General features: G+C 38.3%; 1 protein-coding gene across 10 annotated transcripts in view; it reads right to left on the bottom strand.

The window, feature by feature from the left end:
* The window catches only part of ANO5 (anoctamin 5), a 55,668-nt gene that overhangs the window by 20,913 nt on the left and 14,981 nt on the right, over positions 1-19,774 (bottom strand). For 3 of the 10 annotated variants that reach the window (XM_042021227.1, XM_042021210.1, XM_042021249.1), the window contains 6 exons: positions 15,849-15,896; positions 10,265-10,309; positions 9,107-9,220; positions 2,792-2,860; positions 1,506-1,790; positions 1,032-1,145 (listed from right to left, as the gene is read on the bottom strand). In XM_042021227.1, the coding sequence (XP_041877161.1) occupies positions 1,032-1,145; positions 1,506-1,790; positions 2,792-2,860; positions 9,107-9,220; positions 10,265-10,309; positions 15,849-15,896 (675 nt within the window). The remainder of the gene's footprint in view (positions 1-1,031; positions 1,146-1,505; positions 1,791-2,791; positions 2,861-9,106; positions 9,221-10,264; positions 10,310-15,848; positions 15,897-19,774) is intronic. The other 7 variants (XM_042021276.1, XM_042021241.1, XM_042021267.1 and 4 more) reach the window with 4 other exon arrangements.

Consider the following 19,774-nt stretch of genomic DNA (forward strand, 5'->3'; position numbering starts at 1 on the left):
TGCTTTTTACTGTCTGTGGTTTTGGTAGACCCTACAGTATAAAGTACTTGCCAGCCTAGACTAACATTCTAGATCCTAATCAGCCAAACTTTCCTCCTGAAAACCTAAGGAATGTCCATTCACTCATTTATTTCTATTTTCAAAGGAAAAAAAAATTCAAACATTTAAAAATATAAATCTATATACAGTATTTAAAAATGCCTTATGGTAGAATTCAGAGATATAAATAAGCATGTTAAGTTCACTAAAGCATTGTGACATCTGAAATAACCATTAAAAACAAGGAGAGAATTTAAGACTTAAACAACAAATTAAACACAATAGTTACGAGGAAAAGAAATTTAAAGGGAAAAAACCCACATAAAACATGTAACCCATTTCTCTCTTGTTTTCTCTATGGAATTTCAGGACTAAATCTACACGTGTCGTATTAAAAACAGACCTTACAGCAAAACTAAACACAGTATTTACTACCCTTACCACATTTACAGTATTTGCTCTCCAAAGCTCCCTGGGAAATGGACAAGTGACCATTCCACACTGAACTACAGGGTTCAGGCATCTCATCTGACTTCAGCCCAAAAATGGTACAATCACAAGAGTTTTTCTCTAACTGCAGGTAGTGTGCACTACTGTGTAACTACAGTATGTGTGTGTACACACCCTGTAGACACACACTGCTGAATGTATGCATCTCCTCTAGGTATTCATTCCGTGTTATAATCTAAGGTACTACTGCATGGTCTGTGTCATCAACATTACAGGAATATGATGGAATAAGTCTCTAAAGAAATGGTGTGACTGACACATATTCTAAAAACTCACCCACAGGAAGAAACATTTCAGCACATAAAAGCCAAATAGTAGGGCTGACAGATATGTCTTGTGTGTTATGAAACAGAATCAATTACTGGGACAAATTGAAAGGTTTGAGTATATTTTCACATCTCCTGGAATAGCAAATGTCACAGTACGTAAAAGAGTGCAAACACCGGGAAATGCTCAAGAAAGCAGAAAACTAAAATACTTACATCATGAAGAGGATATGCAGCTGTATAGGTGCCATTGTTTAGCAGTCTCTTAATCCCAAATTTTTTCTTCCCTTCTTCTGTTCCATATGGGCAACGTGTAAGAATATAATTAACCTGAGATTCAAGGATGAGAATTTTAGACCCTTCCTATTTTAAGGCCATTTAATAGAAACCTATCATGGATGCGCACTGTGTATAATCTGCAGGAACAACATGCAAAAGCAAGAAGTACTTCTTCAGAAGGCCTTATCCCTTATAAGAACACTGAGGGCACAACTGCCTTGTAGACATCCAGAAGATCTGTTCCAACAAATATTATTCTATATTTCTAAGCAAGATGCAAAGGTACCCAGGCATCTCTGTATTTACCTCAGTTACCACGGTTTCTATACTCACTCCTTCCTTGCATGAATATTCTGATGGGGCCATGTAAATCTACATGTAAAACCTAAGTAGCCAAATTCACATACGTACTATTCTGTTTCTCATGGACGGTGAGAAGAAAGTGCTCTCATCATTAATGAGGTACAGCTCCTGCTTGTCCTTGCTGAATGGTGCCGTGAAATAATCCGGTTCAGGGTGCATCACCTTCTCAGGCAGCCTGAGCGGGGAAAGCACACAGTCCAGGGGGTTCTCCACCATGGAGGGAATGTCATTTTCCTTGATGGGAACCTTAATGTTCAGCACTTCTGCATATGTGATCAGAACCTCCCACGGCGCATGGATCTTCACAAAGAAAATCTTGCCATCCTCAGATTCCTGCCCCAGAAAAGTTAAATCAGACATTAGACCAAACTGTGTTTTATTGCAAGATTTATGGGAATATTTTTTATACAAAATGTATTGCCTTTTACATATTTTTGAAGGATTAAAAAAAAAAAAAAAAAGGAGGGGGGAATAGAAGGACTTCCTCTGTGTGTGTGTATATATACTTTTTTTTTAACTGAAAAGCTTGAGTGGTTGGCTGTTCATAAAAATAATCTTTGCTCACAAAGCATTTGAAAAGCTCACAAAGGCTTTTCAAATTGTATTAATGCCATACACTGGAGTCCGAAAACTCTCATTACACTGGAAACACGTAGAATAATCTTGTCACAGGCCTCACAGAACATGTGTGTTCTTCTAGTGTTGCTCTGCATTCACAGCAGAAGTTTGCAATCAGCAGGGTTTTTAACATGGCTTGATGAATTCCCCACCTATGGATGTTAGAGAGTCTGAACTTCATCAAGAGTTATTTTACCCAACTCAGCCTCTGGCACGCTGACTGCATCAGTAAAAATCGCACATTCTCCAGTTATTACACCAAACAGTACCACTCATCAAACATCCTCAAGTTTTTACACCACGGTCCTTCCTCAAAATTACAACATCCAGTGGGCATAAATTGCCTTCCAAACTTGTTACTCATTGTTAGGTGGGATTAAAATCAGCTGTAAGCATACTTCCCGTTTATGTGGCTTTAAATCAAATCACAGCTATTTTTCCTTCTTCTTTTTATGAAAGCAAAGGCTTTCTTTTCATTATGAAAGCAAAACAAAAGCTTCCTCTTGAATCAAAATTATTCTGCTTCCACAATTCTTATCAATGTATCTGGAAAAAGGATTCAAATAAACATACGAATCTTGTTTCTCCAAAATTAGTCACCCTCCACTGAAATCCACGAGCATAATTTATAATTTTTCTCAAAGAAACAAAGTGGTTTATTAATTTCTGGGTCGATTCTTTTGGTCCTAATTTTTCTTTTTTTTTTTTTTTTTTACCTTCTTGTCTTCTGTTTCTAGCTCCAAACCAGCCTTTTGAAGGTTGCTCTCAAATTCTTTTCTCCTTTCCTGAAGAGAAACAAAGACACTTTAGTAACTGATGAAGTTAGCAACTAATTGGCCACTCAGCGATGACTCCCTGGGTTTCACTTCTCTCAACTGCCCTGATGACAACCCCTTAATGCTATGTGACCTTCTAAAAGCAAACAGACAAAAACCAGCCCATGCATACCAGGCCACTTTCCAGTGAGGGCCAGCTTTGTGATGGGAACACATCAGGAATTGCACTAGCTAGCCACAGGACACCTACTGGGTAGGAAAAGGCTTGTTCTGTGCCATCTAGGTCATCAGAGAAGCAACCGATGTCTTGTGTCTTGAGCACTTCTGGCTTCAGGAAGCTGGTGTGTGGGGTGTGTGTCTGTTCAAGTTTAGCTATATTTCCAAGAGAATGATGAAAAGAAAAATTCTGGAAGCACGTGGAAGACTGACAGTCTCATCTATTTACCAGTTATACAATTATGCCTGATACAGATATTCAAGTACTGATTACAGACAATGCAAACAGTATTTCACAAACATCACTATAAAACTAGATAAGACCAACAAATCACCACGTGTGCTTAGCTTGCATAAAGTCAGCATGGACTTCATGCAGAGATAACACGCCTGCCCGTGGCAGTTTGTAGTGGCTGCATGACGTGTGTGAGCTCGATATTCTTCTTGAATTCTGGATTTTGCAAAGTACTTCCTAGGTGGTTCTTCCTCTCCTTCTCTGTATAATTTTTGCTCTTATTGAGAGCAAAATGCATTAATTTCCTCTTAATTATATAAAATTTGCTGAAGAACTGCTGCAGTAACAATAAATTAAGCCAAATATTGAGCCCTACCCTCTTTAAAATGCACAAGCTAGACAACAAATTTATTTCTGGCTAAACCCTGCCACGCTGTCTAATGTTTCTTCTATTGAAAAGTCTTAACTGACGGTTTTCAAACATACTTAAAAAACCCAAAACACTGTAATTTTCAGCCAGTTTTATTTTCCTGAATGTCTGTGAGGAGCAGACTGCCATTTCTGCATTTCAGTTTGCATAAACTACTCAGACAAATGAATACAGACTGAAGAATAGCTTTCATAGTCCTCAAATGTACCCTAAGATGTATTGATGTATTTTCCTGTGTTAGTGGCCTCTCATTTTTATGTGTCACATCTGATTTTGCCAAATATTACTATATATTAGATTAGACACTGGACGATATAAACTCGCTAATATGATAACTCCTGAGTTCTAGCACATGCTGGGGACAAAAGCAATTCCGTGCACTATTTGTATCCTACAAACCTGCCTAAATGCAGGTTGTATAGGTGTATAAACATGCCAGAGAACTCCGGTTTGCTGACATGATAACCAGATAGAGAACAACACAGATAAAAGGTGATTTAAGAACGCATGTTAAAATGCTATAGAAAAGCTGACATTCAAGCCTAGTATCCAAAGCTACATGCTCCTCTGGATTACCTTTTCTCCTAACAAAGCATGCTGGTGTGTATTCCTTCTCCAGCAAACACTGGAAAGAGAGCCAAGCAAGTCAGCTCAGAGGGTTCTCTGGCACCAGACAGCTTCTCACCAGCTGTGCAGCTCAGGAACAGAGAGAGCCAAAGGGTCTTACTTATCTTTCCTTGCAACAGACTTAGTGTGATAAACTGCAGTGGTCTGAGAGAAATTACGCCTTTTTTACCACCTTGCTCTTCTCCCATAAGCCCCCTCCAGAAACCTATGCAATGTACTGTACTTTCCAGTTAATGGGAAAAACATTTTTAAAAGAAAATCAATCTGCCACAGAAAAAAAAAAAAAATTCCTTCCCCTTTTCTTCCCAAATACTGAATTTCCTTGTGTCTCCATCAAAGGCTTAAAATGGACAAAACGTATCCTTGGGCCAGAGCTGGTTGTTTTTAATGTGTACTTGTTAGAATTTTAAGCTTATTGCCCCAAATGTAATAAGCTATACCTGGTGCATGTATTTCTGACTCTGCTAGAGATGCCACTCTGCAGACAAAGAGGGATGAGGGAAGCTCTGTGAGACATCACATCCACCGTATTATGTGGATATCTCACATAATGTGGGATAAGCACAGACTCTTTATCTAACACATGCTGGGCTGTAATGAACCATCCCAGCAAGATCAACAAAGCAAGATCCAAAGTCCAGCAGTACTATCATGCCCAGTGCAAATGTAACACTGCATGATCAGGTACGTACGGAAGAGAGACAACTGCTATATACCTGACTGTGATAATGACAGGTTAAACCTGTTGTATAACAACAACAGGTAACAATGCAGGCCCAACTCCAGGTGGGTCCCTTCCAACTCAGCATATTCTATGATTCTGTGATTCTATGAACTCCTGGCCCTGCACAGGACACCCCAAAAGTCACACCATGAGCCTGAAAGCATTGTCCAAATGCTTCTGCCAAAACTCTGCCAGGCTTGGTGCTGTGACCATTGCCCTGGGGAGCCTGTTCCAGTGCCCAACCACCCTCTGAGTAAAAAACCTTTAGTTCCTAATACCCAACCTAAACCTCCCCTGACTCAGCTTCATGCCATTCCTTTGGGTCCTGTCACTGGTCTCAGAGAGAAGAGGTTGGTACTTCTCCCTCCTCTTTCCCTCACAATAAAATTGTAGACTTGTGATGAGGTTTCCCCTCAGTCTCCTCCAGGCTGAACAAACCAGACGCCCTCAGCAGCCTCTTAAAAGGCTTCCCCTCAAGGCCTGTCACCAGCCTTGTGGCCCTCTTTTGGACAGTCTCTCAATCTCTGTCTCTTTTTATATTGCGGCCCCCAAAACTGCCCCAGCACTCCAGGTGAGGCTGCTCCAGCTCAGAGCAGAGCAGGACAATCCCCTCCCTCGCCCAGCTGGTGATGCTGTGCCTGCTGCACCCCAGAACAGGGTTGGCTCTCCTGGCTCCAGCGCACTGCTGACTCATTGAACTTGATGATTGCTGTGGGTCCCTTCCAAGGCAGGATATGCTCTGATTCCTTCTACAACTACCAGCCAAACTTCTGCAAAGCTGCGTGGAGAGGTGCACAGTTTGGACTGAGCCCAGCTTTCACCCATTCCTGCAGACCTGTGGATGCAGCTGCAAACAAAGCTAACAGCAGCAACAAGCATCTGGTACTTGCTGCCCATGGCTCCCTAACTCTGGCCTAGCTGGTACCTCTAAGAAAGCAGAAGTTTCTGTCTGAAATTATGAAAACCAGGAAAGGAACTAGATAAAATTTCCTTCTGTATCTCTACACGCCCCTGGGGACAGGGGGACTTTGCTTCCAGTCAACATAGAAGTGAGTTACTTTGCACAGAGATCCCTGAGTCCTAATGCTCTGTAGTTCTTGTGAAGAAATATACTTACGGACAATAAAGACTATGTCCTGGTCATATATCAATACTTTGTTAGATATTTTTATAAATTCTATTTATTTTTTCATGTTCACATACATTTCATATGGTGGTGAAATATTTTCACTTATTATTCTTTAAAGCTGGAGGCTTTAAGGAACAATAGAAAGTATTGTCTCAAAAAATTGTAATCCTAATTTGTGTTCAGAGAAATTTGTGGTTTGGATTTATTCCTGTAGCTTATAGAAGGCAAGTTCAAAACAGCATTGAAGCTAGAATGTATCTGGAAATATCAAAAAAATCAGAAGTTGTTCTGCATGAAACTAAGGCAGGAGATGAACACACTGTCTCTTACATCTGTATCAGGGCTATATTGAAACACACAAAGGAGTTATTTATCCCATTCTAAAAATGCAGAATAAAGCTGTTTCCTTAAGACAAGGAAACAAAACCCTTTGTCATGTCTGCTATTCTCTTCGTATGAACACTTCTATTCTTAGCTGTTCCATTTTATGGTATCATTGTACTACCATAAAAGAAACATTTCTTTCTATGATAACTGTACAATAGCAAGTACAGTGTATGTCATACGAACTCCAGAGGCTGCAGTTCATCAATATTTAAATCTTGTTACCACAAAGAAAACAGCACAGTACTTGTATGCTAAGAAATCTGCAGTAATTTATGGACATACTAATTGCATAAACATCTATGCTGAACATAATTACAGGGCCAATGCAGATGCCCCAGGAACTGTGTAAAAAAATGTGGTATCTCTGTGGTTCATCCAGTGACCACAGAGTTAATCTACAGGGCCACTGGCCTTCCTCCACGAGGCCATAAACTCTTTTGCAAGGAAAAGACATACACAGAATTACATCTGACAAGGTTTAATTAATATGGATATTTAGGCCTTTTGCAAGACAGAGATGTTTCTTCCTAGAAGTGCATTTTTACCTCAAAGAGGAAGTACAATATTAGCTACTAGCTCTGGGGCTTTTTCCCACGTGAATCCTTCAGTCAATAATGATACCCATGGACATAGACTCTAGTCTGGCAAAGATACCTACTACCCCCTAATGCCATGAAGCAATGAGAAGGAAACTGCTGCACACAATATGAGTGACCATGTGACTCATTTTCCTTCCCACCTGAAACATCACCTGAATAGTACTAATCTCCTCCCTCATTTTAAATAATTCAAGTATGACTAATGGAAAAGTTTAAGAGTTGCTTTGACAAATTTTGCATCGGTATCTTTCTTCTCTCTACATTGAGCAGTCTTTCCTTTCTTCTTTTCTAAATGCATTTTGCTTCATGGGAGAAGAAAGCATCTACCTAGGAGTACAGCCTGACAAAGGGTCAGGGTGAGTTTGAAAAAGTATGCTTATATATAAACATATCGTACCATAGCTATCAAATAACCTGGTCTCCCAATAAAATCTTTGTAATGTGGACAGCTGAGCAAAGCTGACTGAGATGCTTAATCTGGGAGAAGCATCAACCAGAGAAATGACAAATTCTTGGATTTTTTAAGGTAAGAAGAGTAAGATGCAGGGGCTGTGTTCTACACTGAATTGTATTTGGATGCAAGGACAGGCAGCATAAGTTCTTAATGAAAACAGTATTTCCTTCATAAAGAATGAAGGCAAAATGCAATTTTTTTAAACAGCCTAATCTTGCAGTATTTTTCCAGAGGAAATCTGAATTTTTAATTACGAAGTACTTTAATATGACAAGATATAGATGGTAACTGTTCTTTGCTTCACAGACCAGTAGTTTTGATCAAGATTTTGTCATAAGGATTGGTATAATTAGTTTTTATCAGATACCCTCATCTTTCAGAATAATATTATTCACTTGAGAATGAAGTTTCTTTGGTGTCTCTCTCCTTTTTAAAATTTTTTTGATTGTGAATAAACTTTGGAGCTATATATTGGAGAGACTAGTTTGCAAATGTAACCTCTCCCGACTCTGAAAGAAGGCAGCGAATACAGAGAAAAAAATTTGAAATCCTGATTTTTTAAAAATATTTTCCTTTATATAAAATTTGTTGTCTTGATTGCATCTCGTAATACTGAATTTTTTATATAGCTTGAATTTATATGTTAGCCAAGTCAGACCTCAAGTTTAAGTGTGAGCTGATAACAAACAGTTGTCATTAACTGATTCCATCTGACCCACTATTACCGTTCAGGCAACTGGGTCTTGCTGGCAAGAGGGATAATCATTAACTAGCATTTTAGAGAAAGTTTCTTCTTGTGCTCTGTTACATAGGAGCACTCTTATCAAAGCCACTTTAAATATTCTTCTAGAAGAATGAATACACATACGTAGAGACTAAGTCAAACACAGGGAAAAGCTCCAAGACGACATGCTGTGTTTGTGTTACTCGGAGTATATATTAAGACAAGAGTCTCAAAAGTATTAATGGAAAACTGCATTGAGTCTTGGAGCTAAGAATTTATTTCTCCTCTATCTACAGTCAAAGGGTGTGAAAAAACAGTCATTGTTAAATCTTGTTTGGATGATCTTTGCTTATTTAGAAGAAATAAGCATTTGAAAGTATTTACAGACAGAAGTATTTACAAATATTTCTCCAAAGTCTCAGCTAGACTGTTAACTGAAGAAGCTAAATAATTTGGATTACTCTGCTCAATTGTATAATATATTGCTCAACCTAAGTAACAAAGAGAGATCAATTCAATCAACACAGACACAAAAATCTAATAAAATTGGGTCCTGACACACAACAGTAAATTACACAGAAATTTCCATACATGGAATTTCTTTTCACATAGCTATAAAATTTTTAGCTAAATTCTATTCAAGATGGGTCTAGTGATCTGAAAGGGTTAGTAACTGATATTCAGCTTATTATACATAAAAATTAAGAGGACTTCAAAAAGACAAACTTACCAACTTTTTTTCCCATTCCTTATTTAGATCATCCACATAGGAGAGAACAAAATCAATTCTCCTGACACCATCCCTGAAGAAAATAGAATCTTTGCTTTGATGTCTTTTATCAATCTGTAGAAGATACAGGCATATGAATAAAAAACCAAGTATTGATGTTTCTCTAAAATATAACAGAATGCAAAGAAGTTTCCCAATATTGCCACAATTCTTCAGTTTCTTTACAGCTGAAGATATACTTGGGCAAGTTTTAACAAGGGCTACATCTAGTTTAAATAATTTCAAAATTAACTGCATATGTCTGCAAGCATTACATATAAGTAACTGGTACAGGAAGTATAAATATATATATATATATGTTAGTGTAGCAATACTTGTGAATACTTGAAGCAGGTAGCAAAATGTAAATTCCATGCATTTTCCTCTACATAACAAGATTCACTAAATCAGCCACCAGAGAGACACATGTCCCAGCAATGACCACATATAAAAACAGCTCGCAAAAATACAGGGGTGATGTTTCAAAACTGAATATTTACTTTCATGGGAAAAAAAAATACACCTAATAAATCAATGTAACAGGGTAATTAGTATCTCAATTGATCTATTAAAGGTCATATTTTAATTTACCAACGTGCCAGAATGTCTTAGTAACAACATCCACCTTTTTCACTATTAGGCCACAGTAATTAATGTTAGGCAAATAAAAGACTGTAACCCCACTCTCCTAGAGAAGTTAACTCATATTAGGTAACATTATTTATTATCATATCAATATTCAGCTCTATCAAATCATGTACAAGACATACAGCAAAATGCTCTCCATAGAAGCTACTATTCTAGTTTAAATGTAACTCTGTGCTGAGGAAGGTTGGTGTTACTTTTTCAACCACACCTATCAGCAGAAGTGTATTTGTATAAGGCTGAATTGGCGTTTTATTTTATTAGAGTAGGAACAAAACAGAGTAACTCAGAGGATTATGTCTCTGTCTTTTCCCTCTCATACCATGCAAGGATGCATGTGTTCCCTGAGAAAGCACATAGTATTTATTTATAGCTGTGAACCTTGCTCCCAGTTAACAAAAGGCAGCACACAGTGAAGCATGTTATTACTGCAGCCATCCAAGCCACTTGCAATAGCATTCATCACTGCTTTACCCTGAGACGTCGCTTCAGGAACAGATTATACTTCCTTCCACTCTGCTGGAATAACCAACAAGTAGTTAGGCCCACTGCTTCTCTCCAAGAACCAACTGCTCCAAGCACATACATCCCAACTACAGTGAGCAAGAAATCCATGTCCTTTAAAGCTAGGAAAAGCCTCCATCCAGCCACCAGAAAAACACAAGCACCCACAAATAATATCACTATCATGTATTTTCCATTAAAGGCAAAGCTGGGCTGGAATCCGTTTGGACAGTAAAAACATGTTTTAAGCTAATGAATCCTATAATACTAATTGCCATCATTTGGATACTCATGCAGATTTTAAAAAGAGCAATAAGAAAGTGGTTTTGAGTGTAGAGCAAAGGTACCAAAACACTGGCTCATGCATAGTGCATGCATGTTTCTGTTATACTCGTGTCAGGTTGGACCCACCGGGACATAAAAAGACAAATGGCAACCATGTAATTCCAGAGCTGACAAAACTACAAGTCATAATATCCATGTAATTCATATGTTTATCTTTAAATAGGCTGAAATTAAATAAAAGTAATTGAAAATCCCATTGTTCCATAGTGTTGCACAACTTTATGCATCTGCATTAGACACACTGGTAACTGCTGAAATCAGATATTTGCATTATGGAGAATTCCTGTGTTCCTGAAGCTATCCTAGCCCTTGGGGAGCTACAAAACACTGTTGCAAATTAATGCAGCACAAAAAAAGCTAAAAGAAATTATTTCCTGAAAATGCTGCCATCCGTTCTTTGCCTTCCCTCTTCAGCAATTTTGTTAAGGTTTTTTGCTGTTTATCTTCTTGAGAAATACTTACAGCAGATCAATTAGACTACTTTGTATGACTGAAATCAGGACAGCTACCTCAGAATGCTTTTGCTTCCAAATGCAGTATGTCATCTTACATGATTAAAAGGCTCACAAAAATCATGGAATCCAATAGCAGAAAAGAAAATGCATTTTTCTGTTCTATTTTGTACTTACAGGTTTAGGTCTTTCTTTGCAAATATAATTGTGACTACATGCAAACTGCAACAGTATAGATACTAAGTTAATCAAACTAACACAGTGCATAGAACCACACTAACATCTGTATAGAATCAACAGTATTGTAATTATTCAGCATTACAGTAAGTGAACCCCAAAGTGTATTCTAACAACCTACATGGTTAGTAATTGCCCTAAAAAAACCCACCCCAGCCACTGATTAAAAAAGACAGTGACTTCATAAGTACAGAAATTGTTCTAGTGAACTAAATTCATATACATAAAGAAATAAAACAATAAGCAAAACTTACTCCAAAAAAAAGCTCCTGCTGAAGGAGTACCCCAAATTGTTTGGGTTGAATAGTTATAATCAATAATTCAATACAATTGAAGAAATATTTAATCTTTATTGCCATCAAAATTTGGTAATTTTCTAAGATGTATCAGAATCCTCAGTAATTAAAGGTCTGACTATCAATTTAAGAAGATGCAGTAGTCATTGTCAGATCTGCTTTTAGAAGGGGAATACTTATCACTTCCTTGTCCTTCTGTACATAGGATTACTCATTATGGCTAGTGACAGGCCAGCTTATTAAACCCATAAATTATTCCATTTTGCTGCATTTGGATTTCCCAAGGAGAACAAGATCAGTCTTGCATATGCACAGAGGTTTGTGCATACATGCACACCTACAAGTTTAACATATATAAAAAGTTTCTAATTTGCATTGATTCTATCAGTGAATCTTTAAACACTGTGGATTTGTACATCTTATTTCTTAACAGTTCTTTCCAGAACTGCATGAATGCAGTTAATCATCTGGGACAACCTGCAGTTATTAAATAACTCTACACCCAATCACAGAAAATATTCTGAACTGTGCTCCTCCTGCAATACAAGTAACTGAATTAAAACTTCCCAACACAGAACAGATAGCAAGATGAAGCTTTTTAGTAATTAAGTTACACCCAATGAGGAACTACAGAAGAGATGGGGCCCTGAGGCATGTGGTGAAAACTCAAGAAGCAACAACCACAAGTCACAACAGGAGAAATTCCTACTGGATGTGAGGCTGTGGTTGAGAGGGAATGGGTACAACAGATTGCCCAGAGTGACTGCATAATCTTCATCCTCAGAGATCACACAGCCTGATTAAACTAGGCCAGGACTGTGCAACCTAACCTAAGTTTGAAGCCAGCCTTGCCTTGAGTAGGAGGTTGGCCATCCAGAGGTCCTTTCCAATGCAAGTTCACTGGAGGATCCTATGAAATGTTACTGCAAACATTCAGTATTTACCAGGGCTTTCAAAAAGTTGAATAAATCCATCAACTACAAAGCAAGTTTACAAAAACCACCTGTTCAAAAAACAAATACTACCCTCTAATAGCTTTTCAGCCTCAATAGCCTAGTCATCTCTCTAAAAACTATGTGACCTCACCGCTTGTGGACAGATGTGCTAATTGAGTGCTGTAATGGTCTATCATGAAGAGATAAATTTTCTTTTCATGTGGCTACGTAAGTGCAAACTTACTGGATTCATATGGTACTATATCAATAGTTATAGTTATCCTATATTTGATGATTTTTGTCTAGACAACCAGCACAGGCTGGGGTACTGGACCATGTCCAACCAAACAACCCTCCAAGTACCCAGACTTGCAATCCTCACCTCAGACACAATCCAAAGCCCTGCACCAGGAAACCCTGACTCAACAAGACAGGTGACAGGGCAGACCAAGATGTCAGTAAGGAAACAAAGCACAGCTCAAGATGAAGTAAGGCTGTAAGAGCCCATGGTTCTGCCCAGACTGGTTTGGGCACAGTGTGTAAATGCTGGCTGGCAGCCCTACACAACATTCAGATCCACCAACACTTGCCAGTGCTGCTGAATGCTTGCTGAGGAGTCCTTGCCCGCCCTGCTCCACAGGTGCCTCTGAGACACTTTGCCAGGGCCAAGGTAAACAGTCGGACACAGTGAGCTGGAGAGCGTAAAGCAGCTGCTGGAAGTGGCAGCAACCACTAACACTGGCACAGAGAGTGCTTCAGGGAAACGACTGCGGGCTGAAGCTGAGCCACGGGCACTGTGCTGAATGTCACTGTGGCTTCACTTGCCCACCCTGGCACACCAACAGTGGGCCTTTGGCAGTGTGGACAGCTACTCCTTGATGGGTTAGCAAAACAAATATGTTTTGCAGATTATACCTGAATTATTTAATCCTGTATGTTTTTATGGAACTCCAAGGGATTTCTATTTCTGGTTATCCACCCAACAGGAAATGGGTCTTTACAGGTCACTTAGCACAGCTCTCACCTTGTAGGCATGGAGCTTCCTCCAAATACACTCTGCTACTAAATACCCCAGCCCTCTCTATGTCCATGCTTCAAAGACAGGGAAACTTGTCCTAGAGAAGTACTTTTCAGATTATTATTCAGTCAGAAAACTGCAAGTTCCTTAGGGCCTATGTTCAGAAACACCCTTCCCAAATCCAATGCCTCAGACCTCAAGGTTTCCCAAGTGTCCAACCCCACAGAGCTGGGACTGCAGGTTCAGACCTGAGCACCCTTCCCCTTCTGCTTTTGTATCTTGTATCTTTTTTGTGGGAAGGTGGTTTAAAGCAGCATTTTCAGTAACAAAGCAGTAACCAATACCAACTGGAGATGGAGAAACCCATTAGCTCCATTAGTTACAGCACAGGGAAGCAACTCCAGCTGTGACTAACAGGAAAGATGAGAGGTTACATTAATACCATAGAATGGTTTTTATGATCCCCATCAGCACACCAAGGAATTATATTATCACAGTCCTACATTACCAGGCAAAAACATACCTGAAATTACAACATTAAATTGATTTGTAACATTAAATTGATTTGAAACATTTGTCTGGCTTACAAGATACAGTCTACAAAGAAAATATTTATTTTATTAACTGCACACCTTTGATAATCACACAGGCAAGTTAGATTTAAAACAGACAGTCTAAAAACCCCAAAGAACTACATTAAAAAGCAACCAGGTAATTTATGTATTAGCAATCCGTGGCACAAAAAACTTTCAGAATACAGGAATGGACAAAAATATAAGTTTTGAAAGCTGAATCAAAATACAAGAAAAGCATCCATAACTGAAAGGGTAGGAAACATTCAATGGCTTAAAAACAAAGTCATCGCCTTCACTTAGATCCCCAGTTTGCATGGAATATTTATATACTCCTCCTTTTCACTGACTTAAAACATGCTGCAGGAAAACCACATGGATTTAAGTGCTGCTATGCTAAATATGAATATATATATTTATACATATATATGAACTTAAATGTAACTTTATAAATACATATCTAAATGATATAAATGTATTTCCAAAAGTAAAATGTTCCTGGAAATACATTTACAGAACATACAAAAATAAACAAGTACTCTCCTGAAAATCAAAATGGCAAATTTCTGGTTTACGCACTCAGTTTCCATTTTACCAGAGTCCCTTTCCATGAAGTTCTCATCATTATTCTTCCTTAAAGGAATCCATGCAACTGAAGAGCTTACTCAATTTAAAGACATGTATTAACAACACTCTTAACACCACCCATTCCAGTTGTCAGTTATACTTCATGCAGGCTGTAAGGTTGCATACAGAACCATAACCTTTCCCATTCAAAGAAACACAAAATCCCATGTATTTCTTATAGCTAAAACTTGCAAGCTCCTTTTTTCACCTTCACTGATGTTTCAATTTTGAACCACATTAAAATCTGAAAGCTTGAAAACATGCATTTCAAAGCAGTTTAAGACACCAAGATACTTGCACTGAAATATAAATGCACATAAAAAGCCTCTCTGGATAAAAGAATATATTAGACAAGAACATAACAAAGAAAAATAAAAAGTAAGCTAGGAGAGCGTACATGTTAATGGAAGACACCAGAGGCCAAAGTAAGCAAGCAGACAAGTTTTAATACACCTCAGCATGTACTTTTTCAGCTATTTTAAATGACTTTTTATACTTTTTCTCCATAAACCAATAATGATTATTTAAAGTTTTCTGATACATTTGAGAATTTATACAGTTATCTTGCCTGTGAATTTCAGTAAGTGGCTATTCTGAGCCTTTCCTTATTATTTACTACAATAAAAAAAAAGAGGCAACATATTTCAAATTATGTCAGTGTTTGTTTCTTGCTCTTTAAAACGTTTTGGAGTACCATGCTGACTCACAGAGCCCTCAGGCTATCATGATAAAAAGGAATCCCACATTTGTTAATAACACCAGAGTCAGAATACACCCTATATCCCATCAAACCAAAACAATGATAAAAAAGCAAACTTTCCAGTTTTCTCCACCAATCTTAACTTTTCAATTTTGTCTATTATTCTTTTGATTTGCTTCAATTTATCTTTTAAGTCATCACCAGGAATATATGCAAAACCGCATTCATTTTTATAAGCTAGTAAAAATTGTTTTTAGAAGGATGGCATCCTTGAAACTGGAAAATTTTCTGGTGAGGGACATTTTGGCATACTGTAATAGAAGACGCCACACAAATTCATGCAAGGAAGCATGAATACTTCTTACTGCTTACCACTTGATGTTCAGGGATGAGTAAAGTAGTCTCAGTGCTGTTTAGGCCCTGCCAGTGGCATCACGGGAAAAACATAATGTTGTTAGCGATGATGCAAAGGATGCTTTAAAATTAAAGGCTAATTCAGAAAAAAGAGTGTAGCTCCTGGTTTAAGTTGCTGAAAAGCTCTTCTGAGTGATAGATGGATTTTCAATCAAGATAGTCAAGAGTTTAAACCAACCTCTACTTCCTCAGACAAGCTTGGTCTCTAGCCTACAGCACCAACTTTTACATGGTCCATACTGATTTTTAAGCATTAATAATTACAATTTTTGGTAAGAGTTAAACAGTATTCCTCATCATTTCCATTAGAAAAAATACAGTCTAAACAAGTTGGTACAGATTACTGTTTATAAACTGACGAAGAACAACTGTTAATAGTATTCTCATTTATTTTGATAGCAAAGAGAGAAAATGTACACAGCATAGATGGCTGTGCTTGCATTTGGAACAAATGTCCTGCCCCTTACTTGGCTATTTTTTAAATACAAACTCAAATTATACAGTGGGCACTGAACAAAAACAAATGCAAGCAGACAAATCCTTAATCTCAGAGTGTAGACAAGGTAAATTGGTACCAGTAATTGCAGTTACGCCTAATGAGACTAGTGAGGGTTTCCCAGCTTCTGACCCACACCCAGTGGGGCCCTACCCTGATTTTAACTGTACAAGATCTGGGTGCTCACTGTTTTCCTGTGTTGGTGTGGAGGCTGCTGCAACATCCTCAGGCCACACTCCACACAGGATGGCAGAGCACAGCCATCCTACACACATAGCCATCACCTCTCTGGGGTCCTGGCCCACCACCGCGGCCTTGCAGCAGCGATGGGTTTTGAGATCAGGTGCTGCTATTGGAACGAACAATGGTTTACAACACCTCAGCAGTTTCTCAATATCTAATTCCGTTAGTTGATAACTTATCACACTTTTGTTTTGTTTTGCTTTTGTGTGCTTTGACCACAAACCACAGACAGAATTAAACAGTGGAACCAAACAGCGCAAGTCCATTATGAAAACGCAATAGTTCTCTGTGGAATTAAATTAACTTTCAATAGAAGTAGAATACTAACACATTTTATTATTGTAGTACCATTTACTGGTTTAGAGTTGTAAAGTTTCAGAAAGTTTATTACCCTAAATCCAATTTTCATAAAGTACTGTTTATTATTTTTTAAATAATATTTTTCACTTTTAATACAACTTTTCTTGAGAGAAACCACTGAGGTCCATTCCTGTCCTGGTTACACATCAAGTAATACATACACACATCTTTACATTCTTTCTTAATGATGCCATCTCTGGGTATTTGCTTATCTAAGTAAGCCAAAAATGCCCTTTTCAGAATGCAGTAAAATAAACAGAAAGATCAATCTGGCTTTTGGCAAGGAATCCCCCTGAGAAACACTGCAAATATAAATAGCTGCACTGTGCTCTTGCCGTAAGATAGTCTGGACTGGGTCTAGAAATCTAATCCTCGTGTCACTGACGCTACTGGAAAAACTTGCACTTTATTAGTAGAGTACTAAGGGCTGAGATGCTTGAGTGGAAAGTTCTTCTCCAATTATACACTGTAAATATTTGCCATGTAAACTACTGTACAAACTGAACATCGATGAAAGCACAGCCTTGCTTTTCAATGCTACCCTATGGCTCCTGACCTGTCCGTGGCACACATTCCCCCCATCCACGCTGGTACCCTTCCCTCTGCTTTTATCCAGCCTCTCCATCCCGTACTCCTCCCATTCACTGCTCACCACCTCCTCCATGGTTAGATGCAAATACAGGCTTTAGTCACCCACTGCTCCTCACTGCTCACACTGCTTCACTCAGAGACAAAATTTTAATACATTTAGTGAAACACTAAGCTGTGAGGTGAAGACACACAGCTGGCAGAGGCCTTCGTATGTTCCTATGCATTCTGTGAAATGCTTTCCTGTTAGCCATAGGATCTTACCCTGCTCAGTATAACTGTCAGAAATGAATTAGCTCAAGTCATTAGGATTAACTATTTTTAAACTGGTGCTCGCACCACTGCACATTTCAAGTACTCTAATAGAAACACACCGCTTTTTCATGATATGCCAGAGTCTGTGTACAGCACAAAGGGGTTCCAGTGTTGGTAACATGTGACATGCAAAACAAGAATCAACTGAAATAATCCAACTTTGTTGAGATGAAAACCGAGAAGGCTGGCAGTTGTGGCAGCAGTGTTGGACTGGTCCCTCTTACTCTGGAATCCACTCTCTTAAGTCTTTAATGCACTCTGGCTCTCCCCAAAATAGCCCTCATGTGTTTTTGTTAGGCTTGGAAGAAGTCTTTCTGAACTTCTTTCTAGATTTTGAAACCAATTTGGTCCATCTTTGCAATACTAATAATGGTATTTTATGTTTCTCTGTTTGAAGATCCACCAGTCTGAATTGAAAAACTAACAAGAATGAAAAGTAATGCACATTATGATGGTGTTTCTTCAGAAAAAAATCCTACCTATTAATTTAGAACACCTGCAGCACCTGCTGCTCTGAAAAAAGACAATAATCTATCAGTCAAGCCCTAATAGTGGTAAAATGCACTGCTGTAATAAATTTGCTGGAGCTCTGCCAATTTACTTCTGCTAATCTGGCTTAAATAAAGACAGCTTGTTCTCAGATTCTCTTATGATCAAGCTACATTATGGAAAATCTGGATTAACAGGAATTTTTAGTAAGCATTTCACTGGTGTGAAATTAACAGAAAGGTAAAAATTTAACATATAACTGTGCAAAATCAATTCCTATCTTCTTACAGGTAGAATAGGGCACAGTTCCTGCAGTCTTACTCAGAGAGTAGTGCAGTCACCTGCCTTTTATGAGGCGGAGTCCACATGCACACCAAGAAAACATTTTAAATTACTTTGTACTTCTTAACTGGGATAACAAATAGTCCTCTGTGCAGATGGACCTCTACAGATGTCGATAAACTACAAATCGATGATTCGATTTTGCACAAAAGCTGTACTAATTTTACATTTATCCCATTTGAATGGCCTGAACTTTTACTAGTAGAAAATGTAATACAAATTCAATTTTTTAACCTTTCTTCCAATCTTGAATTAACGGAGTAATCTTCTTTCCACTTAGGCACAGGAACTCTATCTATTTTGTCAATGTGTTTCATCTTCATTTACTCAGTAACCTGAACAACCAGTTACAATCCCTGAGCAGACACAGCATTGTATATTCTCCTCATGCTCTCTCTGCACAAATAGAAAGCATAGAGGAAAACAAATTCTCAGGTTTTATTTCATTCATTTTTCCAATTTGCTTGAAAGGTCTTTCAGAGGCATTTATGTATTTCTTGGAACAAGAACTCCATGAAGACTGATTCAGGTAGATTCTATGCAGGGATTCACTTAAGACAGTCGCCCATCCCTCACAGAAGTGGCTGCCTGTGTATTACTGGTTTAACAAGGACATAATCTGAAGTAGTCCCCATTGCAACACTTATCTGAAAATATCCCTATTATATCCTTTTTTCTCCCCCTTCTCCAGTCTGCTGTTTTGGGAAAATATCTCCTTGCCTCCCTGCATGACAAAGCATCTAGAAATGATTTATGTTGTAAGTCTTGGAATATGAAAAGCTGATGCAGTCCAACTGATCTTATTTCTTTTGTCCCTGTGGGAGATTAAAGAACAAGAAAAATAAGGAGACTCAAAAAGAAGCAGTTTAAAATAACCAGAAAAACATCCAGAGTGAAATAGGCAAGAATGCAAAATTGAGAAGGACCAAATGCCCCACTGATTGGTGCTCCAATGCTTTTTGAGCCCTGGACTTCATCCAACTTTTGTATATAAGCTGGCAGGCTTCACTACAGATCGTTCTTCACTTTTGTTTTACATGCATCATTCCTT

The sequence above is a fragment of the Corvus kubaryi genome, unplaced genomic scaffold (genome assembly GCF_017639235.1).
Source record: "Corvus kubaryi isolate FWS band 111438036 unplaced genomic scaffold, C.kubaryi_AGA036_p1.0 125, whole genome shotgun sequence".
Lineage (NCBI taxonomy): Eukaryota > Metazoa > Chordata > Aves > Passeriformes > Corvidae > Corvus > Corvus kubaryi.